The sequence below is a fragment of the Betta splendens genome, chromosome 9, assembly GCF_900634795.4.
Source record: "Betta splendens chromosome 9, fBetSpl5.4, whole genome shotgun sequence".
Taxonomy (NCBI): domain Eukaryota; kingdom Metazoa; phylum Chordata; class Actinopteri; order Anabantiformes; family Osphronemidae; genus Betta; species Betta splendens.
In genome coordinates this window covers 24151824-24177166 of record NC_040889.2, presented here as the reverse complement: position 1 = coordinate 24177166, position 25343 = coordinate 24151824, and the positions used below count along the sequence as shown (strand labels likewise).

The window sequence follows — 25343 nt, the reverse complement described above, 5'->3', positions numbered from 1 at the left end:
TGTCACGGAGTCGCTCTGTTGTGGCACAGGAGCATCTGGAGGCGTCAGAGCCCGACTGGGCATAAATAGCGTATTAGAAGTTTGGGGAAAAAAGGTCCCATGATTGTTTGGGTTGTGATGATTACAGGCTGTCAGCCTTTCGCCAGGTCTGCAGGTTGTATAATTGTTGTTATGCACCACGCGGTGTTTTCTTCCCAGTTATGAAACCAGAGACACAACAGACCGACCGATTCCAGATTCTAGGTGACAGGCGATCTGCCGCGTCACGCGCAGATCGCCCAGTATTTACAGTGACGCAGCGGCGGAGAAACGATTCTATCCCCGATAAAGTCCGGAGCCGCCTTTAATGGACTGGACTTTCCCAGCCTGGGGAATCACTGCCGCGATATTTATAGCTCAGACAGACTTTCCGTGCAGTCGAGGCTTCGTTCGCCGCGCATAAACAGCTTGTTGATTTCACACCTGCACCCGGTCAACTCGCCGTTGTGTTCACGGACACCTCGGGAAGTTAGGAAACCGTCTCGGGAGCGAGATCAGCCAGTGTCGTGGGGGAGGGAGGGAGGGTGAGGGTGAGGGGGGGGGGGCACACGCCAGGTTTTGTGTCGTCCGCTGAAAAGGAGTCTAATTGCCCCGACCGCCTGGACGCGTGTCGAGGAGGGGGGGGGGGGGGGGGGGGGTACTTCTAATGCTCACAGGCTCCACCGGCCCCTCGGCTCTGGAGCGTGTGTGCTCAGCGGCCCGCGGCAGATGCCCGACAGATGCGCGCCGCCCGCTCCCCGCGGCCGGTGCACCTCTCGGGCCCGTTTATCTTATCAGCGAGGCCGCATGCGCGCGTTTACATTCAACATTGTCCGCTCTCCACACAGATGCAGACGTCCGGCGTGTTTGCGCAGCAGCTGGCTGCTTTTGTGTTAACTCGACGTCTGCTGCACTATAATCTGTCGTCTGCATGCAGTTCCTTATACGCGTGAGTGGGTCCCTAGATGTGACTTGGAAAGCACATTATGAACTTCCAGCTTCAGTTAAGGTCAACGTGCGCTCATAGTGAGGCCCAGCCAATCACAGGCGATTGCCAGAACGTTATCTATTAAAGGTTGGCTCCTGACCTGGCTTCTGATTAAGTCATGAGTCAAATAATAAAAGCACTCTGACATTCCACTGAATGCAAATGAAGGCGCGTGTGACTGGTTGACCTTTAACCTAATCTTCAACCCTCTCCGCACAGAGCACAGCGCTCCGGTAGCAGAAAAGTGGACCGCCACCGCCACCTGCTGGTCAGACCGAGAAGCGCATAGCGTCGATTGCCACAAACAAATTGCAACGTTTACACCGACATTTACTTTAAAGATCCCTTTCTTAATTATGTACGTCAATGTATGTGTTACTTCTATAAGCTTGAAGCTGTGTGTTTTTGTTTGCTTTGCATCTTCAGCCATGCTCTTGGAAGTCTCCCCCACTTTGAATGCACTCTAGTTCCACACATTCACATTCAAGCTGCATGGCCCTGGGGTGCCGCTCCCTCTGTTCCCTGCTTCTCCCTGGTTGAGGAGGGTGGGGCCACACCTCAGCTCCCCTTGCCTGGGGCCCCGTGGGCAGTTGGCCAGCGACCGGCCCTCCCCATGAATGAGAATAAGCGAATGGTGTGGGTGTGGTATATGTGAGAGTGCATGGTTTCTCCTGGTGGACTCCTTACAGACCGTGGGTCCTCTCGCTCCACTCTCTCAGCCTGACCCACCCACTGGGGGAAAGTTCGCCATTGGTTCTCATGGGGTGGACGGGCGTTGATCCAACAGTGGTCCTTTCTGCCGCCGGGTGTCGTCTCTGTGGCTGCTGTGCTTCTGCCTGGGGGGTTCTGTGTGTGTGACTCGGGTCGCGACGCCTGCTCTCCTGAAACCGGCTCCTGGGTCTCTTCCTTCTGTCCGTTAACTGGGTGTGGCGGCCAGGTTTCTCCCATCACCAGTGGTTTTTCTCATGCACCAACATCTTAACATTATTTTAGGTATTAATATTAAATTAACAGTTAATTAGTTAGGAATCTCTTCCTTTAGCACATTATATAAGAAAATCTCAGGGCCGTTGTGATATATAAAAGGTTTATTATAGACGTCCAAACATGTCTTATACATGAAGTAAGGTTACAATCATTGAAGCGTATTTACATTGCATTCTTGGACTATGTCAAATGTCAGTGCATTTGTTCAACATGATCAACATTTAACATCTCACTGACTCTTTATATTATAAACAAAACACTGTAGATTTATGACCAACAGTAGAATAAGATATACACAAAAATGCCTCACTGGTGAACAGGTCATTACACTTTTAAGTAGTAGGATTTGTTTTAACAAATACATCGAATCCCTTGTTCTGCGCACACAGGTGCTGAGGTACTGTCCCATGAAGTTGTAGAAGAGGATTAAAACGGGGCCGGCCGACAGAGTCAAGAGTTCAGCGTCCTGTTCTACGTTTTGCAAACATTTTTTCTCTGTCTGTCTGCAGCCCAAGACTTACGTCATTCTTCACTGTACAACATAAAAACAAAGCATTCCAAAATGAAAGTGAGCATGGAACCCTTGTTACAAGGGAAATACTAATTAACTTTACAAGTCTCCTAAATGGCCACGTGTCCTGCAATGGCTTAAGCGTTAAGACGATCAAACACCCAGTTTGATCGACCCTAATGAGAATCGAGCAGCCTATCTTCTACTATGCAATGAATGTTGACTAGTTAGCAATGCGGGTTGTTGGACTACTTGCTTTAACAATAATTTGCTATGGAAACGTCGTTCACAAGAAGTATAGGTTCATTAAACCCAGACCAGAATCGATTGCTGTGCTCTATAGAATAAATTATAATCATCACCGAACAATTAAACTTGGAAGTTCTGATCTAATTAAAAACTCTGTTTGCTGGTACCAACAAAATCACAAACTCTGGTCATTAGCACCAATTTCTATACGAACGGAGACCACTCAGCGTTGTCTTCATTAACGTGAGAACGAGTGACATCATGAAATGTTCAGCTCAGTTTACAGTGCTGGAATATGGAAATCTCTCTGCAGATGTCTTCAGGAGAAAGACATTAGAACAAAGTGCACAAAAGTAACAGTAGTACATAGGAAGTGGGCTAAAGAGAAGAAGTGGGGGCAGAGATGTCTGGGTGATTAAGGTAATTCCCTTCTCCCCTTTAAGTTTAAGAGGCCCTCGGTTATGGCTCCCTCTGCTGGTTAAATCATTAACACAGTTCTACTACATCTCGTCTGAGCGATGCTGCTGTATTATCACAGACGGAGGGTTCACGTCCACCCACTTCTCCTTGGAGCCTGTGACCTCGTACGCCACTGCAGGATCAATGGATGTGTCTTGCAAGGCTCCGACTCCTCCAGCCGGACCCGGCTTCATCTCGCCGGCCTGACTAGAACCTGGGAAGTCTGCTGAGGAGTTGCTGTTGACGCCTGTTTCTGAGTCGGGTTGCTCCACCGTCTGGAAGTCGGGGGTGTGGTTCTTCTGGCTAACAGTGAAGGTGGGTTTAATGTCCACATCTACTTGGGGCAGATCTTCCGTAATGTATTGAAGGGCATCAAGATTCTCTTGTGGCAGAGACCGCAAGGTCCGGGAGATGACTGCAATGGGGAACAAAACAGGTCAACAAACCTGAACCAAGGCAGAACAGGCAACAAGAATATGGCACAGACTGGCTACTTATCAAACTACAGGCTCACAGTGAGAGTTAAACATCTCTTGTATTTTACTTACTGGAGGACGGAGTGTAAAGTTCCTTCTGTTCTGTGCTTTTGCCAAATGGATTGACCGATGGGAAGATAATGAGACAGAAGGAGAGCAGGAACACCTGGACAGCAAAAGCAAGACACAATGAACATGAATACTGGAATAAAAACAGCCAACCAGAGAAGGAAGTTAGTAGAAAGATTGGAAAATGTACCATCACACAGGTGCTGGTTGTGCTGGCCTTCATAGTCGACATCTTCACCATAGCTTGTAGTTTCCTCAGCTGCTCTATCAAAGAGCTGTAAGAAACAAGGCAGCAGAATGAATGTAGTGTGTCCTCAGGTTCCCATACAGACACATGTTACTACATGATATCGAGGTTCTTACACGTTCTGCTTGTGAAGCATCTGGACTTTCTTCTGTAGCTCCAGGTTGTGAGCAGTGCAGATGGCAACCCTGTGGCAGGCGGGGATTCCTCAGTGAGGACATTTCACATGTGTGTTAAACTACTCTCGTGTGTGGGTCTCACCGTACCTGTTCTCCAGTCCGTCCACATACACCTTCTTCTTCTTGCGGCTTTCCTGGGCAGACTGCTTGTTGCGTATCTTCCTCCTCACCCTTTTCAATGTCCTCTCCTCTGCCTGTTACACAGAGAGGGGGTTTTAACATGTTGACATGACAGATGACCAAATGTCAAAAACAGCTGTAGATCACAGCGCTACCAAGAGCTAAATACCTTTGTGAGAGGCATGTGTGTGGGAATGGTGGCGCCCTCTTTAGCCAAAAGTCGCTTCTCCTCCTCTGTGAGTACAATCTCCTTAAACTGGAACTGAAAGTTGGAAAAACAATTATTTCTGAGATTTATTACAAACCGTCCAATTACCGTCAGATGAAAACAGGCTTAAGAAACTGACCTGGTCCATTGTGTCGGCTTGTGGCGAATCCTGTGTTGAGTCCTCTATGGCCAGTGTGTAGGGCAGCTCGCTGGTAACGTCTTCCTCCATTTCTTCACTCACCAGGTCGTCTGTAACAACAAAAACACTTTTAAAAATAATGCTTATGAACTTTACGTTCGTCTAATTTGTTTGAAGAAATTTGCGTATAAAAATATAATTAATAATAATCACGGAAGCTAAAACCTTTTTGCTTCACACATACCCAGATCAATAAAGACGTCTGTGTCTAGCTTCTCTGCCCTGACACTCTCCAAGACATCCATGTCCCTCCCTCCATTCTGCAGCAGAGAGTAGCTGTGATCAGCCTGGACTGTTAAAGCCTCCGGGCTCTCTGTGTGAAACTCCCCAGGAGCCGGGGCAGGGTCCGAGTGCTCAGGGCTGGGCTGGGAATAACTGGGGCTGGGCACAATGTCACTATCGCTGCTGTGGGGACTTTGGCATCCCAGAACATTGTTGTTTCCAACTCCAGTGCTGCTATCATCAGAAATGCCACTGTCACTTCCCAGAGGAGAATGAGAGGGACAGATAGTGGCCATGTTGTCCTCTTCCTCTAACAAGCTGGACAGAAAGTCTTCAGTATCTATATCTGTCAGCATCTGGGAAACACAAGATGACATCATGTTAGCCACCAGGCTGCAACGCTCCTGTGCAGTTTCTCTCATGTGGTGACTTAAAGATGTCTCAATGAATCATTCCTGTAATTGAACATTTTAGTCTTACGTCTTGTTCAGACAGCCAGGACTCCATGAGCCCGCTCCCATCGGGAAAGAAGGCCTCATTAGATCCATCTTGTCCATCCTGGAACAGCAGGCCTAACAGCTCTGCTCCATCCATGTCCGGTAGGTCGTCAGTGACTGACATCTGAAGACAAGGAGATGGTTAACAACATCTACAGTGTAGGCACGCCTGTGTAGTCTAATCCAATCCAAAATAGCAAGAATAGGATATGTCAAGAATATCAAGAATCAGATAAATCTGTCAAGCATGTGGTAATTCTACAATATGTCTTTTATTGAGTTTACAAAAAGCAAAAGACCTGTTAATTGTTAATGACAATTATGTCATTAAAAGTGTAATAATTGATTTCAGCTTATTGCATATCTGGAAAGTGGTATCGCATCATTTCTTATGATCGGAGATCGTTCCATACACCAAAGGCCAAAGACCAAATACTATTTCTAATGCCTGATATATGATTTAATGGCCTGATATATTTTAGGTCTACGTCAAGTATCGGTATCATCTCGCTATTAAATCACTAACTAAGCAAGGTTTCACTGTTCTTAAGTGTCTCGAGTCATTGATGCTTTTCTCGCCTTAACACAAAGGATGCAGGTGTACGTGGGTGGTGCTTCACAATGACTTGAATCTGAATGACCTCTGCACCCACATCGACCCAAAACCGGTCACACCTCCTTTACAACCGGTTAATAACCACGTAGCAGCTTCACATTGCATCATCGCCACGCTCCCATTATGACCTCATCGTTTACTAAGCCCCGCCCACCCCCGCTCGTCTTTGTCACAAGATCTGGCCACAGTAGGAAACCATTAGTGAAAACAAACAAAAAAGGTGTCTGACCCTGACGACAGGATTCGTGCAGCTGAATTGCTGCTCTGGCTAAAGGGAGCTTTGTGTTGAGGCTTTCTGGGTGAAGGGGGCCCTTATTGTACAGCGCAAGGTTGCGATTTAAGACAAATACAACGACCAAATTAGGATAAAAGTGTGATTCAATGTGCTTTTATTTGGCTGAAAAGATTTCACACCAATGCATTGACACCAATGCAAGAAAGCAGCGTTATTGGGTCACATCCACAAGAAAGCTAATGCCTTCGCGACTCTTAAAATCCTGTTATAATCGTTAATAAAGGAGGGCGTGGCGCCTCCACACGTTCAACTCCAATGTATATAAAGGGTAATAAATGACGGCGGTAAAGTGCTTACCGTGTTGGTAGCAGCAGACAAACACCGCTCCACTCAGTGTGTCCGTGTGTCTTTGGTTTGTCTTCGTTGTATTGCTTCGCCGCTAGCGCACAGTCTCAGCTCTTCCTCCCGAAACTACCTTCCAACGAGGCAAAAATTGCGTCACCGCGTAGACCCGGAAATGAGTACGTGACCTCCTTGGGTGCTCATGGGAGTCGTAGTACCGCAGCTTCGATTCGGCTGAAGAAATGAAATGAGAAAATGGCTTACAGAAACGCTTGAGCCACCGCTTTGGCGACATCTTCTGGAGAAAAATTTATTTTATGAAAATAAGTTTTGTGTATATTTTCAAGTAATGTGCCAATAAACTAAATTTAATGCAATGAAAAGAATTACATATTTGAATACACATGATTTGATAAACATATCAGTTATGAATATGCATGTATTAAACTTTGATTTGAGAATAAATTATATTTAAACTATATGTTGGCTCTTTATTAATGTATAGATTGTCATATTTTGTGCACACAAATAATGGCTAGTGAAAATGAGTTTTGCTACATGAGGAACTTGAGTGGTCTACATCTTGGATGTAGATTATAGTGAGGTCATAAGGTCATGTGAACCAGTCAAACAACAGTAGGAATGTTTATATCACTATGATATTCAGGCATAAATTCATAACATAACTCCAAAGAAAAGCATGAAATAAAACTGCAACATAATATAAAATATATTTTATGAGCTCACCATTCTGTTGCCTCAGGCTAATTTGGTAGATTTTATTATTTATGTTTCATATTAGTGTTATCTCATGATTGAGCATAGAAAAAACAAAACATAAGTCATGTACTCAACTATTCATTATTTTTATTAAATTATATTTCAACATTCCCAGATCATGATGAGGATTACATGTCTCTATTGCTGGAGACCATAAGGATTCAGTGGTAGCAACATTCTCACAGAGACTAACATTTTACTTACTAGAAGAAAGATACTAAGGTAAGAAATCCCAGATTTCAGGAGCTGAGTGGCGCTGTACAGTATACCATGACTGAAAAGCACAATCCATGCATTTATACCAGACTACTCAGTCATTCAATTCCAGGCGGGGCGTGTGGTCACAGAATTACACAGAGTTTGGATGTGTGCCGTAAACTACGGTACACTTTTAGTCTTTCCTTTTTACTTGTAGTTGGTCCAACTATCGGTGTGACCGCGGGCATGTTCTGCACAGCTCGTTTCTTGTGAGACCGGTGTAGCAGGATCCTATAGACCCCAGTGATGGAGCTCCTGCAGTCTTTCCCCTGGTTGTTGAGGATGTGTTCCGAGGTGATTCCTAGCGTCTCCAGTGCCGTCTTCACTTCCCTCTCCTCCTCCGCGAGTTCAGCCGGGTCACTCTCCACGAGGTGCGATGGGTCCAGCTGAAAAGGCTCCATGGCCCGTGGGAAGTCCACCGGCAGCAGCCACTCGCAGCCCATCATCTGCTCCACGGTGCAGCGATCGGACGGTGTGGGTTGGAGGATTCCCCTAATCACCCTCTGGCAGGCGTCCGGCACCCAGGGGGGCAGGACGTAGGCGCCCTCCAGGATGCAGCGCTTGAGCTTGGCCACGGTGTCGGCCCTGAACGGCATGGTGCCGGTCACCATGAAGAACAGCATCACACCCAGTGCCCAGATGTCCACGAACACGCCGACGTAGTGCTCGTCCCGGAAGAGCTCGGGCGCGGCGTACGGCGGCGAGCCGCAGAATGTGTTCAGCGTCTCGTCGCGGCGGCTCAGCGTGCTGAAGCCGAAATCTCCCACCTTCACACAGGAGCTGCTGGTGTAAAAGACGTTTTCTGCCTTCAGGTCGCGGTGGATGATGTTGTTCTCATGCTGTGGGAGAATAATAAAATCCTGTCATGTCCTTGTTTTGTGAATGACTAAAATTGTACAGAGCAGACTGTGTTCTGTTCTGTGATCGTAGCACACACTGTACTGTAAGTACTAACCATGTGTTTAACGGCAGAGAGGATCTGAGCAAAGACGAGCTTGCTATCGGCGTCAGAAAGCTTCCCTTCTGTTGTGATCTTGGTGTACAGCTCCCCGCCCCCTGCGTACTCCATCACTAAGTGTAACCGTGACAACGTCTCCACCACCTTGAGAAGAGAAAGACAACGCGAGGATGTCAGGCGCTTTACAGCGTGCGCTGGGTTCAGGTGAAGGTCAACGTGACAGCGTGTACTGTTGGACCCAGACCTCGTAGAGGCGTATGATGTTGGGATGATGCAGCTTCTCCATGCTGGAGATCTCTCTGGACAGCAGCCTCTGGGTTTTCTGGTCCAATTTGGTTTTGTCTAAGATCTTTATGGCAACTTTATCTGGTGATGCGAAGGCAAAAAAGGAAGACTAATGATCAGTGACACAAGACCTCATCGCCCAGAAGAAATATTGGAAAATGCAAATATCTAAAATAGCAAAACCAGCACAAAAAACAAATGTTTGAAAAGCTGTGCAGCTTTTTCAATGCATGTGATGTGTTAAATGACTTAATTGTAGTCAGCAAACAGAAAGCAAATCAGATGAAACCTATAAAACACAGAAGGTGAATTGACTTAGCCTGACTCTGGATAATTTGATGACAATTACCTGCTCCTAGAAACCAAGTGTCCCAACTCTCACTGTTCACTCCATCTAAAATAAATGTGCGACTGTAAATGAAGGAGACCCTGCGGCTCCTTCTATATTGTGACTTCAAGGCTGAGTGGATGGAAAGAATGAAGTCACAAAGAAGCTTAAATATGACTTGAACAGTTAGCTGCCGCGTCCTGTAAGACTGTATGCTTTGAATGATTAATGGTGAAAAAGAGAAAAAAACTCTGGTAACAGAATACGGGAAAGTTCTTAAGAGGGAAAATGGTGTGGAGATATCTGATTGTGCTTCACTATGCATTATTCAGGCTGGTATAAAGCTTCCGTTGAGCTGTGACATTTTTTTCAATAGGACCATTTGAAATGCTCCACGGCTCTTATTGTTTTTTGAAGGACTAAACCATACCGGTTACACGCACATATAAAATGCACCACTCCCTTGAGCATTTGATGAGGCGTGCAGCAATTTCAGCCGTCGCTACGGAAACTGGAGATCTCTAATCAATCCATCTGTTCAAGGGCAGTAGGCAGTCTGTCTCTTTCGGGGCTGATTCAGCCCCGTGGCCAAGCACAAATCGCCTCGTTAGGGCATCGCCACATGAGGACAGGCCTGTTAGTGTCGCAGCCCATTGATGAAAACAGCTCCTCAGCAAAGTTAGCGCCTAAATCTAACAAAAACCCAGAGTAGGAAGCAAAAAGGAGCTTTTCGAGGGTTATAGATTCAAAGATGGATGATTTAAAAGCTGGATTCTTCAACATCATGTCAGTTTGAACATCTGTATGTGGCTCAGTGGCTTAAGATGCAGTGTTTTACCTTTGGTAAGGGCATGAATTCCTAACTTAACATGGGAGAAGTTTCCACATCCGATCTCTCCTCGAATTTTGTAGAAGCCGATTCTTCTGCCCACCGTTAGCTCCCGGACCACCCTGTGACCAGGTACGTAACACTTACGTTATTATTTAAGATGTACTAAATTGAAACAGGGACAATGAAAAGTTGCACAGAAACCAGGCTTCCACAGTGACGCTACCTGTCATCCTGGCACATGTCCAGGTTCAGTCTTTCCAGAGGGGTGAGGCGGCGGACCACGGCCCCCTCGTCGTCCGTGTTGATGTCGGAGCTGTCCTGGCGGCTCCAGCGGGTGAACCTCTGGCCACCGCTGACGCCCACAGTGCCCCCAACGGACCCTCTGACGGAGTCTGCATTGGACTCCCCGGTCTCTGCCCCGGACACGGAGCTGCTCCCAGCAGCCGCCGCTGCCCCCGACCCCCTGGAGGCTGCTGTCCCGGCCCCGGCTTCATTCCCCTCTGGGCTGCTCTCAGAGGGGTAGACAGCAGTCATCCTGAAAAGGATGCCCAGGGTGGAGGGGGCTTAGCTCATGGCTGTGAGGGCAGGGCTGCACAATGAGAAAAAAAACATTACAATAATTTGTCTTTTGAGACAGATTAGTCAATTTTGCTTTCAGGTTCATTAATATGCATAATTTCTAAGCAGATAATTACAGTTGTGGGGGGCTGTTGTAGTATAAAGAAAGGCCCCACATTCTTACAGAATGTTTCCAGTAGCTTTAGTGTTTGCATAACATAAGATTAAAGGCTTGAATACACAATATAAAAGCTGAAATTATTTAAATTTGCATAACACAAATCTTGACTTACCTTCATATATATGAACGAATGCCATGACTGGGTATTTTTCTGGTACTTGAGCTTAAAAAGACAAAAAGGCCAGGCGTGCACCTGAGCACATGCTGTATCCTAGCTTTTTAAAAAAGATGATGAGACGGGGGAACGGGTGGACCACATGGTGTCATGTTCATCCTCTTGTCTCCGGCTGGAAAGGGCTGCACAGCTTTAATGGGCGCCTTTGAGCCTCTAGGGTATAAATAGGCCACAGGTTGAGGAGGAGGGAAGAGGAGCTTGACCGGAACGAAGGGGATAGAGGCTGAACAGATGATAGCGTTAGGGTTTGGCCATGGGGTTGTTTCCTGAAATAAAGCACAAGAAATTAATATTACACAGTTAAATAGCATTATTATGATAAGATTCACCATTTGAATTAGGAAGGAATCAACCCAAATTAAGATCCTACTCCAAGGCTGAGGTTTCAATGACAACCAAGATAAACAAACCGCAAATCACTGTCACTCAGAAACTGTATGGTTCTGCAGGTGATGATTGGCACCCTTATATTGTGGGTGTATAGGTTTGTAATTAGGTCTTGGCTCCTTGCTGCCATGAGAACAAGCATCTAACAACATCCCACGAGAGGAAAACACACAGGAAGGACCTGAGGTGGTGACACCTGATTCCAATAAAACAAAAACCAGTGGTTCAGTGAGTGTAAACCTGGAGAGGAAATGAACTTAGGACGCTTCCTCCTTCATCTCTACATCACGATAAATGAATGTACGTTAAAGCTTTGTTGGCAAAATCAAAGCAATTCCCTTTTGTCGGGTCCATGGGCTCCCAGCCTTCAAACACCGTCCTGCCGTTGCCCCATGAATATCATTGCATTGCAGGCATTGATCTCAGGCAGCCTGAAAAGGATTTGCTAAGAGAGGAGAGGGTTCCACTTTACAGCTCAAAGCAACAAGCCCTGAATACCAGCCTTTTATGTGTGCAAATAAAAAGAATGACCGAGCCTTATATGAAAGCAGTAAATAACGAGTGGAGAGAACAAATGAGGGACAAAATGCTTTTTTAATTATAGGTAGATTAATTAATGTACTGGAAGCCAAAATAAAGTCCTATAACTAATTACAGATCAACCAAAATAGAATCTAAGCTGCAAACTGTAAATATGTTTCCTAAATTAATTTAACATGGCACCAGGCACTAACAATGAAACAGGTTCTCCTGCTAATTGCTTCAGAGGCTCGATGGATTAGTACAGTTCGACTCATGGGTTTGTTTCCTCTTGATAACACATCTAAGTGGTTGCTGGGTAATGGACACTGACCAAGCATTGTTTGTCCTTTTTCACTGGTACGTGCCACACAAAGCATGAATAGTCCTCGTGTTACACTCTGAATGAAAGAGAGATTAATTGTAAATGTGCAGTATTTGTTATGGGTCGTTCCTCAGGCCATCGCTTCTGGTTAGACGTGCCTGAAGCGGTGGAGGAGGGTTTGCCTGGCACACACATCTGCTGATCACGCTGCTGGAAAACAGGAAAGCCCATCCACAGCAGCAGTAGATCACCTGAACGCCTCATGTCGCCAGCTCAGACCTCTGTGCAGGAGACTCCATCCTCTCTGCTTTAGTCCTACACTGTACTTTACACTTATTTGCTCCGTCCATCTTATGTATCTCTGCTGTTTTAACCTTTCAGGTAAAAAGCAAACACACAAATCATCCTCATCAAAAACTCCATACACACACACACACACACACACACACACACACACACACACACACACACACACACACACACACACACACACACACACACTGAGGCCTGCCGGCACATATCTCCCCTAGAAGAAAAGAAAGACTGATTTATTAAACTCCACACTTAGTTGTATAAATTATGCTTTAATGCTTTACTTTATATGTGGTGTTCCATAAATTTACTACCTTATCCGTGTATCCATGTCGTTGCTAAGCTGTGCACCACAGATAGTGACACAAAGAAATAGACGTCTCTGAGGCCTCAACAAAGTTGCCATGACACCGTTTAGAGCAAGTGCAATAATAATAATAATAACAGTGCAGTAGACAAATTAAACCCTGATTTGGGGGTCTCAATCTAAATCTATTTATTTCTTTCTACTTCAGGGCGGCGTTTGAGTTTGCATGTCATTCAGCTTCGGAACTTCAAAGAGGTTCGCATCAAAGAAACAAAAACGGAGCACAACGTTTCATGTGACTGATTCAAATCGAGAACAGATTGCATGCAGGAGGAAAAAAACTGATTAAAAGGACTTTTGTGATATACATACTCAGTTTCTAATGGGAAAGTTAGAAAGGTTAAAGTGGATTTGAAAAAATGTTTTGCAGTGCTTGTAATAAACAAAGCTTAAATTTGGTATCACAATGTCCCAATAGTGACATCATCAACGACATCAGGCTGCTAAATCATGCACATGATAATATAACAATTTGTCTATTTTAACGTTCTAGAACAATTCATTGAACCCCAGCTTTAGACAAACCTGACGTCATCAGCCAAAAGTTTTTGGTGGCGCAAAGCGTTATGACGGATACAGGTAAGGCCCTAGAGTACAACAGGTCCTCCTGGTTGTTGCCCTCCGCGTCTCGTCGTCTTTCAACCTCCAATGAGCTTCATCAGAGTCATAATGGATCCACAAAGTCGCTCTATTACGCCGTGCTCGTGCGTCACGTGTGTGCGTAACTGCCAGGTGATGCGCTATGATCCTTGTCTGACGCGTTGATTTTAGCTGACGCGAAACGTGAGTGCAACACACTACAACGGCGCCATGGGAACACGGCGAAGGAATCAAGCGACATCATCTCTCTCTATTGCTCTACAATATGACACATAAGTCACATGATTAGAGCCCGTCCTCAAATGCATTTCAGCGCTGCCCAGTGGGATCAGAATAAGTGTTATTTCTGTTTTTATTGCATGCAAGAAACATGTTTTTGAGTTAGTAAATCTTGAAGTGCATCAGTTAAGTGATCTGACACCGCCTTCACAACTCGCAGAAGGCCACGCTCTGTCTGCGGGTATTTATGACATAATCCTATCAGCGCCTTACGGGCAAAGACAAGCGCTTGTGGCTCATTCCTACCTGGGTAAATATCTTCATGCGCCGGTGGCGAAGAGCTTTTGTGGCTTCGCCGTGGAATCCTCTCCTCCGTTGGCTGGTGACATTGAGCGTATTGGCTCTGCTGCAGCGCCGGCGAAAGTCCGTCGCGAAGGCAACACGGTTAAGCGGCAGCCGCAGCGACCAATCAGCGGCGGCGCTGCGACCCCACGTCACGTCGGCCGTCCAATGAGAGGCGGGATTGATACGCCCGGAGCCGCAGGATCAGCGCAGCTCAGCAGCACGCGAGCAGAGCTGCAGACGGTGGGACTCACCAGGTAACCTTACCCGGGTCTGTCACGGAGCACGGTCCCCTGTTAGCACGGCAGAGGTTCAAGGTGGGGTCAGGACCAGTGTGGGGTCTCAGTAAATTATAAAGTGGTCTCTATGAGCTGGGATACGTTGCTGCACTGAAGGTTGACATCTAGCTGTGCTTCAAATGTGACAGCATGGGCTATATATATATATATAGACAAGATTCTAACTGAAGCTGCCAAACTGGTACCTATGGGCTTCACCACTGCGACTGAGTTCCACCAGAGGAGAGCGGAGATTATCCAGATCTCTACAGGTTCTAAAGAACTCGTACATATATATATATATGTGTGTGTGTGTGTGTGTGTGTGTGTGTAACACTAAACAGTTGATATGTGTTGATTTGCATTTAACGAACCCAGCATTGAAACATAATGTGTCCCTTTATGAAGGAAATTGAGAAGTTATTCTGCAAACAGTTGAGTATTTACACAACAGCCATATATTTATGTTTCTTGTCACTTTGAAAACGTTCCATATATATTCCAAAATATATCCATACTTGACTACGTTGTTCCTAATCTTCTGTAGTTGATACAAAATCTGTCGTGTTCCCCATTCTGGAATTTTATTTCATTCCATAGCTGGGATTTTCTTACAAAAAACATTAAATACCAATGTAACAAAACGCTTAATCAAAACTGCAGCAGTAGCACCATATAACAGCTGTTATATAAGCTGCAATGAGAATGCTTCATTTATTGTTAAATTGTCTCATAGACCAAAAAAGACCAAGGTGAAAAACTGAGGTAAAGTAAAGGCGAAAAGAAAAAAAGTGAATGCACGAAACTAATTGAAACATTGTTATACATAATGGCAAACAGCTTTAAAATAAATACAATCATACGCAAAAAAAACATTATTTCTTTCCAGAAGTCACTCAGTCACAGTCTGTCAATATGGTGGCTAAATAGCTGAAACGTTGAGGTGACAATGCCAACATGCAATGTTCTGTATAAAAGACAAGATGGCAGCTACAGAAAATGCAGCTAATCAGGAGTCTCTCAAGAGTCTCTCATACAACCACTGCTTGATCTGCTTCCTCCATGTTCACGATCTCCCCCTGCAACTCTACCTCCACCTGAGAGTTCACCACATGCTGCCCATCGACCTCAGTTGTGGTCACATGCACGACCTGAATCTCCACTCCAGCCTGCTTTAACCTCTCCACGTCCTCCTCGCACATCTCCGCCACGCTCCCCTCCTCAACCACAACTGTTGTCGTCTCCTCCATCTCCATCACTTCTACAGGCTCCACTTTGACGTGTTCGACTTGAAGTCCATCATCCAACAGGACTGTTTCAGTACAATCTATGCCCTGTGTTGCTATGGGGAGGGTGGCGGTGGTAGAAGAGTCAGTAATGAGCAGTTCTTCGGGTGATTTGTCCTCAACAGAATGAATGTCTTTGAGGTGTGCATTTAGGTCTTTGGGGTGAGTGAACCACAAGTCACACATGGTACAGTGATTGGGCTTGTCTCCCGTGTGGCTTACAAGATGGTCTTTAAACTGCTCCCAGCTGTTGAATACACTGCTGCAGACCTAGATGATACAGATGAAGTAGACAATAACCGGATATCGTCACAGAGAACAGAGAGTAGATAGAAGATGTCTTAACAGAACAGATTGGATAAACTAGCAGACTTCTGAAAACACTGCTCAATACCAATTAGATAATCTTTGATTACTCTTAAAAAAAAACATGTCAATGCTCTATGGGTGCACAATAATATTGCAAAGTATGAACAGAATTAATAACTAGTTAAGAGTTTATACTGCTACTTGTTAAACCACAATCCAACTAAACAAAAAAAAAGAGCAACTAATTCTATAAATTACTCTATACATCAGCATGTCAGCAACCATTTTCTACTGTAGACCCTGGATTCGGGGCAAACTGTACCTGGCATTCATAGAGTTTCTTGCGTCCCTTCTTGGCTCCGGCCCCATTCTGACAGGCTGCCATATGGCACTTCAGCGTGCTGTTCCTTGCAAATCGCTCATGACAATCTGGACATTCATAAGGTTTTTCACCTAAGCATTCACACAATAACAGACATTTAAATTATTGTTAGCCTCATAAAACTGTATGACAAATATAATAAGAAAAAGGTATTGCACTCCAATTGTTTCCATTCTCACCAGTGTGTTTCCGTAAGTGCTCTTTAAAGTGGCCAAAGTGATCAAATTGCTTCTTACAGTATTCACAAACATGCACTTTCTTTTGGGGTTTGTTATTTTGAGCTTGCTCTTCTGCTTCAAAATGAAACGTGCTGACGTGCTGCTTCAAGGCGGCCTCCCGTGTGTAGGCTTTGCCACAGTGGCTGCACACATGTGGCTTGTCCAGTGAGCCCAGGTGCGTCTTTAGGTGTTGTTTGAGGTGATAGTACAGCTTGAAGCTACGGTCACACTTGTTGCAGCGAAACATGTTGTCCACTTGAGAAATCTGGACCTCGACGACCTCAACGTTCTCCAGCACTTTCGAAGCAGACACAGTTTCCTCCTGATAAACAACTTCCTGCTATGGACAAAGAAAAGAAAAAACACTTTTAGACAATTTACAAACTAATTAAAACATATATTGAAGAGAGAAAAAACACAACACACTATATCTCTCCATTCTCAGTACTCAATCACCTGTACTGTGGGTTCCTCTTGCTGATATTTGCTTGTTATATCAGCAAGAAGAGCCAAAGCAGAGTCATCTGACGCGGACTGAGCATTCTTTGCTGCAGCAACCACCTCTTCCAGTCCTGACTCCTCCACCTCAATGGCACTTTCCCCTATTACTTCAATCTCCACCTGGAAAACAATAAGTCCTTACAATTAGTTTGGTGAACAAGATTTACTTGTTTACACACATTTCATATTTTATGATAGCATACAGAAATTTAATGGCGGAAGAATACAATCATTGAATAATCAGTTTACAACAATTTGCATTTGTAGCAATGTGACCAATATATTCACCTGTTCCCCTTCCACGGACGGTAAGGTTTCAGTAATCACGTTAGACGTTTCAGCAATCTTCCTCTTTTTACCTTTGTTTTTCGCAGACAATGAGGGTTTCTCATTAATCCTAAGAGAAACCATGAATTCGTGTTTAGAGAGTGTTTACGTATCAGTCCTGAGATTTTTTTTTCACAATTACCACTATATTCATTATGACTCACCTATTAAGCGCCTTTATTGCTTCATGCATCTGGAGGTATTCAGCTGCCTTCCACACGTCGAATGCCTCCTCTTCTCCAGTTAAAGCTAATGTGGCGGTGTATGTGAACTCCATCAACTGGCGAAAAGCTGTGTTGCTCACGCCTAGTGAAATAAGACAGAGAAAAACGGTTTTCTTTTTAGCATAGAAACAAGGACACAAAACTATACCTTGATTTTCCCAGAAGCCACGGATGGACATTAAACAAATTACTACCCAGCAGTTATGGCGATAGTAACTGTTTTCATGTGTAATACACACACACACGCACACACACACGCACACACACACGCGCGCTCACACATGTGCACACGCACGCGCACACATGCACGCGCACGCACGCACACACTTTAAATGAGTTACATTTAAATCATCATGCAAAAGTTTTTAGTACACGCAAAAGTAAAAATCTAGTACTACTGCATGCAACATTTTCAAGAATTTAATTGAAATTGAGTACCTTCTATCTCTACAAGAGGTTCCTGGGTAAAATCCTGGAAGAACTTGTGAAAAAACTGACTGCATGCTGCTAACACTGCTTTATGGGCTCTGAACTGATGTCCTACAAGAAATCAAACACACAAGAAATGTTTAGCTGTTCGTTTCAATCACACATCATAAATCTGACCACCAATACCTACCATCCACAATCAAAGTAATGTCTGTGAACTGGTCCAGTTGACGCTGCTCATTCAGTTTATCCATCATGACTTTGTAATGTGCTGGGTATTCATTGCTCCCATCCATCTCTGCCTCCGCCGCCATCATTCACCTGAGTCTTCTTTGCCTGTGAGACAAGTAGAACACTTGATATTGCTCGATATTATTTGAAGGATCACCACCACAGTGGCAAACGTGCTTTACAATGCTCCTTTATAGACTCTGGGCTTTTTATATTATTTTCATACATTATCAGACTCACTATATAGCCAATACAGCCTTCGTTGGGTTGTAACTTAATCATAACATTGTACTTGCACACACCAAAATAGGTCGCGGAAGTCACGAATTATGGCCTATGATGAAAACCTATTCACTAGTAAGCCTAACTCACGCCAAATAAAAAATTACAACATTCAAAATATAGCTAAATTTAGGAGTGAATCGCGCAGTAGAGGGTGACAGGGAAATTACTTAACCTAGGATCAGACACATGGAGTTTGTTTAGCTAACAGTTTAGCTAACCCAGGTCGATGTTAGCTTAACTAGCAAACACACAAACCGACCTATCCTTAATGAATAACGCAAGTCATTTCAAACTTACCAGGGTTGCATTTAAATATGTAGACCTTTTCATAGTACAACAAGAAGTAAATAAACCTGCTACAACCCCAGAGTGCTGAAGTTACGGGGCCTCCTAGCATGCTCGCCATTTCGCGTTTGACAACCAACATTACGTCATCAAACCGCGCATTAAAAATACACTTTTCCCAGACAGCTTTCCCAATTATGATCGCCCTGGGTTAAATTACGCGTTAAAAACATCGGTACACATACCCCAAGTTTGCTTCCGCTGTTTGAGAAAGTTGTTTTGTGATAATATTTCCTTCGACGAACGATCGGCTGTTCTTCTCTCGTTGCTCCAATAAAAAGGGCGGTCGTTCACGCTTCGGGCCTCAGATTCCCAGAATCCTCTGCGAAATCAAGGACGCCGAGACGCGTTGCTTAGCTACGAGACGTTTACAAGTTACACAAATTAAGCGAATTAAAAGATGACAGTTTGCATTATATTATCATATATACAAAACTAAAATCTACACTAATTTATTTAATTTAGTATCGATATATTGTTGATTTTTTATGAGTGGATTCTGTTTAAAATGTAAAAAGAACGTATTACTAATTGCAAAGAATCTTCATTAGTGCTAAGTAATAAACCGTATCTTATCTGTCTTATCTTTTTTAATTACATGGTGGGTATACAGTCATATATAGTCATGTAGTTCAATGTGCCTGCTGAGTCACAATCACTTGTTCACATCCCTGTCTGACATGTACTTTTAGGTCCTGTCAGTGTGACCTGATAATTTCAGACTCCATAAATGAGTAACACCAGTTCACAGTATAAAGTCACACCTGACTGCAGACAATGTGTTTGTTTTAACTTTATTTCTACTAGTTTGATCATGCATCTACAGCGTTGCTATTTCGCAACCCTGTTGGTGTACTCGCGTCGCTGTGTCCTTGTGATCACGCCTGAGGGGAAATACACACACTGTGTCAGCATGTCTTCAGTGTTCCTGCTGGAGCCGCTTCAATCAGCGCATGCTGCAGGAGAACGGACCAAACACATGATCGTGTCATTCTGCAGTTTTGAGCATAGACTTTAGATGGACAGACAATTGCATGAAAAACCCCTTGTGCAGGGATTCTTATTGCATCCGTGCCCTCTTTACTTTCAGATAACTTATCTAGAAACCACAGAATCAGAGAATTGCTGTCCTAGTTAAAACTTCAGAGGCTTTTGACCTATGTAATCTCATAAAAGTGATGTCACCCGTCATATCAGCTGCAAAGCTGAAACTGTACCTGCAGACAGAGTCTCACCTGACCTTGTGTACTTTGGAGTCATTTATTGCTTTTTTGTGAAAATGTATACTGCTGAAGTGTAACTTGTTACGCAACAAACAAACTGCCACCTAGAACCACGTAACAGGTTTTTAGCTAAATTATTTGGTCAAGTTTCCCACGAGTCAAAGGACTTTTTCATAGCTCATTTCCCTTTAGATACAGACCTCTTGTTTATATTGGATTAGTCCTGTTCCACAGTGTTTGGATGAGCTCTCCAAAAATGCTGATCAGCATCCAGAGTCCCACCCGCTGTTCTCTTTCACTTCCCCACTTACGGAGAAGTAAAAAACAGAATTGCACAATAGTTCCATCCATGTTCCTACGTCGTTACACAATGCAAAACAATTTTGTTTGATTTTCAAAGTAAATGCATACATTTTTATCCAGGCTTGCCATGGATTAACCATCTCGAACAACCATTTCCCCCCTAACTTTGCTCAAATTGCTGTGATGGGATCTGCTAAATCGTCATTTAGTAGCAAACATTTTCCACTGAACAGAGTTTGCTTCCTGTTTTTGAAAGGATTTCATGCATGGTGGCTTTTTAACTTCAGAAAAGTGTAGACATCAGCACACAGCTGCGCCTGAACTTTGTCCTCCTTCCAGAGAGCAAAACAACAGGCAGAGTATAAAAGGGGGAGCAGCGGGGGAGGAGACTTGTTTTCGTCCAAGAAGTCGCAGCGACACAGATCTCAGCAGAGAAGGACCGTTTTTACCCAAAAAGGTAAGTGAAGAATTTCACCTCTTTGTATTGAAGTACTTGTTTGCTGCTTTAGTGTAACAGGACTGCGTTCGAGGAAATAATGCTGTGACCCGACATTTGAATGCATTTTGCAATGCAAATTGTTTAAGTTCATTCTACACCAGCTGTTAAGCAGTCGTTTAACCTTATGTGCTTTTTGTGTCATGGCTGTGGTAGATTTTTTACCTTTAATTTTAACATTCCAGCAGTCTTTCATTATTATTTACTGTGTCTTTGAGCTAAAATATGCAGCAAAGGTTCATCACAGATTTAGGAACTTGTCTGTATAATAGTTGCAGATTTCCTCTTCATTTAACTGAATCCAGCCCAGTTAACATTTGAAAACTGGAATAAATACCTGGAATGACCCCCCTTGACCTTTTGTTCAAACCATCACTTCTCTCCCTCCTCCCCCCTACTACTCCTCTGTTCTGCAGGCCACGGCAGTGAGGAGGCACCACGGCGATGTGGGCGTGGCTTAGCCTCCTCCTCACCCTCTGCCTGCTCCATGGGGGCGGGGCGGAGAGCGATGGGGGCGGGCCCCAGTGCCAACTACCTCCAGCCTGGAGGATAGGGGATGCGGCGCCTATGGAAGGTGCCATGGGCCACGTGACGGTGGTGGCACTTCTCCAGGCGAGCTGACTGTTCTGTTTGGTGCAGGCATCCAGGTATGGGCCCATCACAGCATGACGTCCGTCCAATAGCGTGAAAATAGCCTGCTCCCCCAGGGGTCTCTCTCTAATTCATAATCTTCTCTGAGCAGAATGGATCCTCTGCACCAAAAGCTGGAGGGTGAGGGTCTGAAGGGAGTGGTTTACATGGTGGTGAACCACCAGGGGGCGCTAGCACAGCGCCTCCACCCCATGCTGGCACAAAGGCTGTCAGTGAACATTACTCTGCACAAACAGGACGAGCTGCAGCCCGACGTCTGGAAGACGCTGAACGGACAGAAAGATGACTTCCTCATCTATGACAGGTTTGTTTCACATTCCTTCTATCTTTTATTATGTTGTCATAATTATTATTTTCATATATATCTAACCTCTGTGTTAATTCTATTCACTTTTCCATCAGATGCGGCCGCCTGACCCACCACATATCACTTCCATACTCCATGATTGGTCACGGCCACATTGAGAGTGCAATCAGAGAGGCCTACTGTAACCGTATATGTGGGGACTGCACATATGAGGTAGAGTCTGCACATACCTGTCCAAGTTATCACATGTTTTATTAGTGAGAAGCACCTTTACTCAACTCCCTTCAATCCTCCTCATTGGGGGTCTCCACAGAGCACTGAGACCCTGGAGGAGTGCACTAATACAGCAGCTGCACAGCCCGATGCAGATGTTGCCCCCGCGGCAGAGGAAGACACTCGACACGGGCACGGTCACCATCACGGGCATCACCACGGCCACGGCCACCACGGGGATAATAATGGCGTTAACCCCCGTGGCCATGAACACAGCAACGCTCAGCGCCATCAACATGGCCACGGACACCAGCAAGGTTCTAGTCACCAGGGGCACGATCAAGGTGGTGGGATGTCTCAGAGGCAGATTCATCTAGACATAGGCCAGCTGCAGCAGCAGCACGCGGTGCAGCCCTGAGTCGCAGACAGAGCCCGGTGCAAGTCCAAGCATAGCTGACAGTGGCCCGGCGCCTCCGACAACGAGGCCTCCCCCAAGGCGAGCTGATGCTGACACTGACGCAGGCAGTTCGGGGACGCAGGGAGCGAGCAGCCGGTCGGCCTCTGACGCTGCGACGAGGCGCTGCCCGCCTCCTGCCAGTGACACGGGCCGAGCGGCGCCGCCGCCGCCGCCGTCGACGCCGCCGCCGTCAGGGAGACCTGACAGTGACGCTCGCCCCCTGCGGCCTGACAGCCGCCTCAGCCCGCCCAGTGAGCCTGACCCCCCGGTGTCGCCAGCTGAGCCTGACAGCAGCTGTAAGCGCGACGCCAGAATACAGCCGAGGGGCTCTGTTTACCAACTAGTATTACCCTGGGAGGGGGCGAGGCGGCGCCCGGCGGCGCGGCCGCGGGACGGATCGCCCGTCTGCGGACGCCCGACGGGCCGCCGCTCTCGTCCTCTCTCGGGAGGGTTCGTGGTTGTCGTGTTCCTCAGCAGCCTGTTCCGCTTTGCCCTCTCCGTCCTTAATGAAAGCAGACGCGGAAACTATGCTCTAGTGGCGTCTGAGCGATGTCAGGCAGGAGAGGGAGGAGAGGAGAGCTCAGGAACACCATAAACACTTGGAGAGATTTGATGTTTAGTGAAGGGATTTTTGAGGAGAAACGTATCAGCAAAGAGTAGATGATGCTATTGCAGTGCATTCAGTTGTATTTCCATCCTTTAGACGATCACATGCATATAATGAAGGGAACGATCACACATACCTTGTTGATCTCAGGTGTGTTATATTTCTGCCAGTCCAAAAATGCACATTTTAACTGTTTAGTTCTTAGCATTCATGAATGATCACTTTTTTAATGTTCCAGATTTCCTTTATGTAGGATACTCATTGCACACGTTTATACAAAGGAACCTGAAAAAATAAAGACGTTGCTTTAAACGGGGATTAGGCGATGAACGCGATGGGGAATACGCTCTGTGTTCAATGATGGCTTCTGTGGAAAGACAACAGTCACCCTGCAAACCTGATGCCCGCACAGAGAACTGTATTGTGTAAAGTCAGTACAAGATGGAAAGCGAGAGTTGAATAAAGACGTCTGAGTAACGTGTTTATTTGTGTGGTGTCTTGTCAAGGCTGTTCAATTCAAACTAAAAAAAAAGTAGTTTTATGGAGCAGTTTGACCCATTTCTGTCAGCAGATGGCGATGCAACAACCAACGCTCCCTCCTGCTCCTAAGTGACGGGCAGAACTGAAAAACATCTTTCCATCAGCAGCCGACTGATCCTGCACACGTTGTGTATTGCCTTCATTTTGTTTAATTCTCTTGACTCTGAGCTGCTGAAGCCGAGCGTTCTCCTGGCGCCGCCGGTGGAGTCGGCTGATGAAGCCTCGCTGTTGAGTGACTTTTTATTTCTGCTGGCTCCGGCTGAGTCAGTTTTGTTGGCAGGTTAAAGCGGATCGGGGGCCAGGTTCCATTTTTTTAGGTGCAAGCGGTGACGTCCGAGGCCGCTGCCACATATGAGGAGGTGAAAACCAGAAGCCACAACTCCTGCTTTTACACTGGAGCCCGTCGTTTTGCTCGATCACGTCATATTACAGCCTGTTGCACCTATGTGACAAGTGTCTCCTCCACCCACTGACCCTAATTTACACTTTTGTGTTAAGTTTCTAGGAGAATTTAAGTTTTTGATCTGAGTTATAGATTTAATTTAAGCATGAGGGATATGTTGAGCGTTACGTCCCTCGAGGCACGTGAGCCACATAAACAGAACCGGATCGGCCTTGGATGTATGTACAAACCACTACACAGCGGCTCAAACCCTGTGAAAACGTCTCAAAAGACTCGAACAGCAACACCCTCTGCTCGGTGTAATGTATCTGGATTGCCTGTCGGACTGTGTGTCTGAAAAGGTCAACAAGCAACCGGAGGTAATAAATGAGACTGAGGCAGACTGCTTGTGTGGGCGTAATTGGGCTGAAGATCCAATACAGGGGAACAGTGACTTATGGGTAATTACCTGCAATGTCCTGAGACGAAGAGCTGTGAGTGGCTGTCTCTCTGATTCAATCAGGCTCACACAGAGCAGTGCAGTACACAGCCTCGGTCTTAATTGTCCGATATGCTTTCCCTCCGATGCACAGCTGTTTCCTCTCCACTTACTCCAGCAGCATGAGAGCCACAGAGAGACGCACACGCTCCTGTGAACTCATTCACACGCACAAAGTGCCTCTGTGTTGCTTATAAACAAGCACGGCTCCTCCACACTGCCGCCACAGTTCCCACTGTGCCCTCTCAGACTTACAGTCGGCACACAAGCGTAGCTGCATTCAGAACCTTCATCTGTGCGTTTTGTTCGCTGTCATTTCCTGTCATTACGTGCTGATCAGAGAGAACTTTTAGCGGCGCAGTCGGCAGGTCTGCGAAGTCTAGAGGGATATTTAAAGTTGAATCAATGACAGCGAGCAGTAGCAGGATCCAGAAACGTCTATAATGGATTGTTTGAAATAATAGGGATAAATCACAAAGTACAAATTGTATGTAGGGTTATGGTAACAACATCCACCCAAGGATCAGACTTTGGGAAAAACGTAGTGAGAGAACAGTGAACAGTCCGGAAAAGGGAATATTTCTGCAAATTTGAGAACAATTTAACCGTTCACAGCACATAATGCATTAGTGTGAGAGGATTCAGCGACTCCAGGGAAATCTGTGTGAAAGGCCGAGAGCAGAAACCACTGTTGAGAAACCACCATGTTGCTGAAATTAACATAACACTGGTTTGGAAGCACTTTATGAAAAATGTCACCATTTAACACAGCTATGATGCATGCGGCAACGCAACCCACACCAAG

At 45.5% G+C, this 25343-nt stretch overlaps 4 protein-coding genes across 9 annotated transcripts; 1 reads left to right on the top strand and 3 right to left on the bottom strand.

The window, feature by feature from the left end:
• Positions 1-2076: 2076 nt before the first annotated feature.
• Positions 2077-6793, bottom strand: creb3l3l (cAMP responsive element binding protein 3-like 3 like). Its single transcript, XM_029161418.3, has 10 exons — positions 6635-6793; positions 5410-5550; positions 4892-5285; positions 4648-4757; positions 4470-4562; positions 4268-4374; positions 4121-4189; positions 3948-4032; positions 3761-3854; positions 2077-3627 (listed from the first exon to the last, which is right to left on the bottom strand). The coding sequence occupies exons 2-10, from the start codon at positions 5548-5550 to the stop codon at positions 3254-3256; spliced, it is 1467 nt and encodes a 488-aa protein (XP_029017251.1). The 5' UTR covers positions 6635-6793; the 3' UTR covers positions 2077-3253.
• A 676-nt stretch (positions 6794-7469) lies between these two features.
• On the bottom strand, positions 7470-14235 carry nim1ka (NIM1 serine/threonine protein kinase a). Of its 3 annotated transcripts, none has more exons than XM_055511832.1 (7): positions 14010-14235; positions 10912-12579; positions 10284-10649; positions 10067-10179; positions 8860-8981; positions 8613-8759; positions 7470-8496 (listed from the first exon to the last, which is right to left on the bottom strand). In XM_055511832.1, exons 3-7 carry the CDS (start codon positions 10592-10594, stop codon positions 7741-7743), a joined length of 1449 nt encoding a protein of 482 aa, XP_055367807.1. In that variant the 5' UTR covers positions 10595-10649; positions 10912-12579; positions 14010-14235; the 3' UTR covers positions 7470-7740. The 3 variants fall into 3 exon arrangements, with proteins under 3 accessions (XP_055367807.1, XP_029017252.1, XP_029017253.1); XM_029161419.3 differs by having other exon boundaries at positions 10912-11240; XM_029161420.3 differs by lacking the exon at positions 14010-14235 and having other exon boundaries at positions 10912-12682.
• A 650-nt stretch (positions 14236-14885) lies between these two features.
• znf131 (zinc finger protein 131) lies at positions 14886-19197 on the bottom strand. Of its 3 annotated transcripts, none has more exons than XM_029161415.3 (9): positions 19046-19197; positions 18190-18335; positions 18009-18110; positions 17511-17652; positions 17308-17416; positions 16975-17139; positions 16480-16858; positions 16241-16371; positions 14886-15879 (listed from the first exon to the last, which is right to left on the bottom strand). In XM_029161415.3, exons 2-9 carry the CDS (start codon positions 18314-18316, stop codon positions 15355-15357), a joined length of 1680 nt encoding a protein of 559 aa, XP_029017248.1. In that variant the 5' UTR covers positions 18317-18335; positions 19046-19197; the 3' UTR covers positions 14886-15354. The 3 variants fall into 3 exon arrangements, with proteins under 3 accessions (XP_029017248.1, XP_029017250.1, XP_029017249.1); XM_029161417.3 differs by having other exon boundaries at positions 16480-16855; XM_029161416.3 differs by lacking the exon at positions 19046-19197 and adding an exon at positions 18813-19016.
• A 1514-nt stretch (positions 19198-20711) lies between these two features.
• Positions 20712-23598, top strand: selenop (selenoprotein P). Of its 2 annotated transcripts, none has more exons than XM_029161421.2 (5): positions 20712-20843; positions 21299-21529; positions 21625-21837; positions 21936-22053; positions 22154-23598. In XM_029161421.2, the coding sequence occupies exons 2-5, from the start codon at positions 21327-21329 to the stop codon at positions 22790-22792; spliced, it is 1173 nt and encodes a 390-aa protein (XP_029017254.1). In that variant the 5' UTR covers positions 20712-20843; positions 21299-21326; the 3' UTR covers positions 22793-23598. The 2 variants fall into 2 exon arrangements, with proteins under 2 accessions (XP_029017254.1, XP_029017255.1); XM_029161422.2 differs by having other exon boundaries at positions 22154-22618.
• Positions 23599-25343: the final 1745 nt, after the last annotated feature.

Bases quoted from the DNA above. Each gene is read 5' to 3' on its own strand.
- znf131 (XM_029161415.3), bottom strand. From the start codon at position 18,316: ATGATGGCGGCGGAGGCAGAGATGGATGGGAGCAATGAATACCCAGCA. The intron at 18,111-18,189 runs GTAGGTATTGGT...GATTTCTTGTAG, and splicing joins CATTACTTTGATTGTGGATG to GACATCAGTTCAGAGCCCAT. The intron at 16,372-16,479 runs GTGAGAATGGAA...GTGAATGCTTAG, and splicing joins GCACTTACGGAAACACACTG to GTGAAAAACCTTATGAATGT.
- nim1ka (XM_055511832.1), bottom strand. From the start codon at position 10,594: ATGACTGCTGTCTACCCCTCTGAGAGCAGCCCAGAGGGGAATGAAGCC. The intron at 10,180-10,283 runs GTAGCGTCACTG...ACCTGGTCACAG, and splicing joins GACATGTGCCAGGATGACAG to GGTGGTCCGGGAGCTAACGG. The intron at 8,760-8,859 runs GTCTGGGTCCAA...TCTCTTCTCAAG, and splicing joins ACATCATACGCCTCTACGAG to GTGGTGGAGACGTTGTCACG.
- creb3l3l (XM_029161418.3), bottom strand. From the start codon at position 5,550: ATGTCAGTCACTGACGACCTACCGGACATGGATGGAGCAGAGCTGTTA. The intron at 4,190-4,267 runs GTACGGTGAGAC...CGCCTGCCACAG, and splicing joins GTGGACGGACTGGAGAACAG to GGTTGCCATCTGCACTGCTC. The intron at 3,628-3,760 runs GTAAGTAAAATA...TCCCCATTGCAG, and splicing joins ACTTTACACTCCGTCCTCCA to TCATCTCCCGGACCTTGCGG.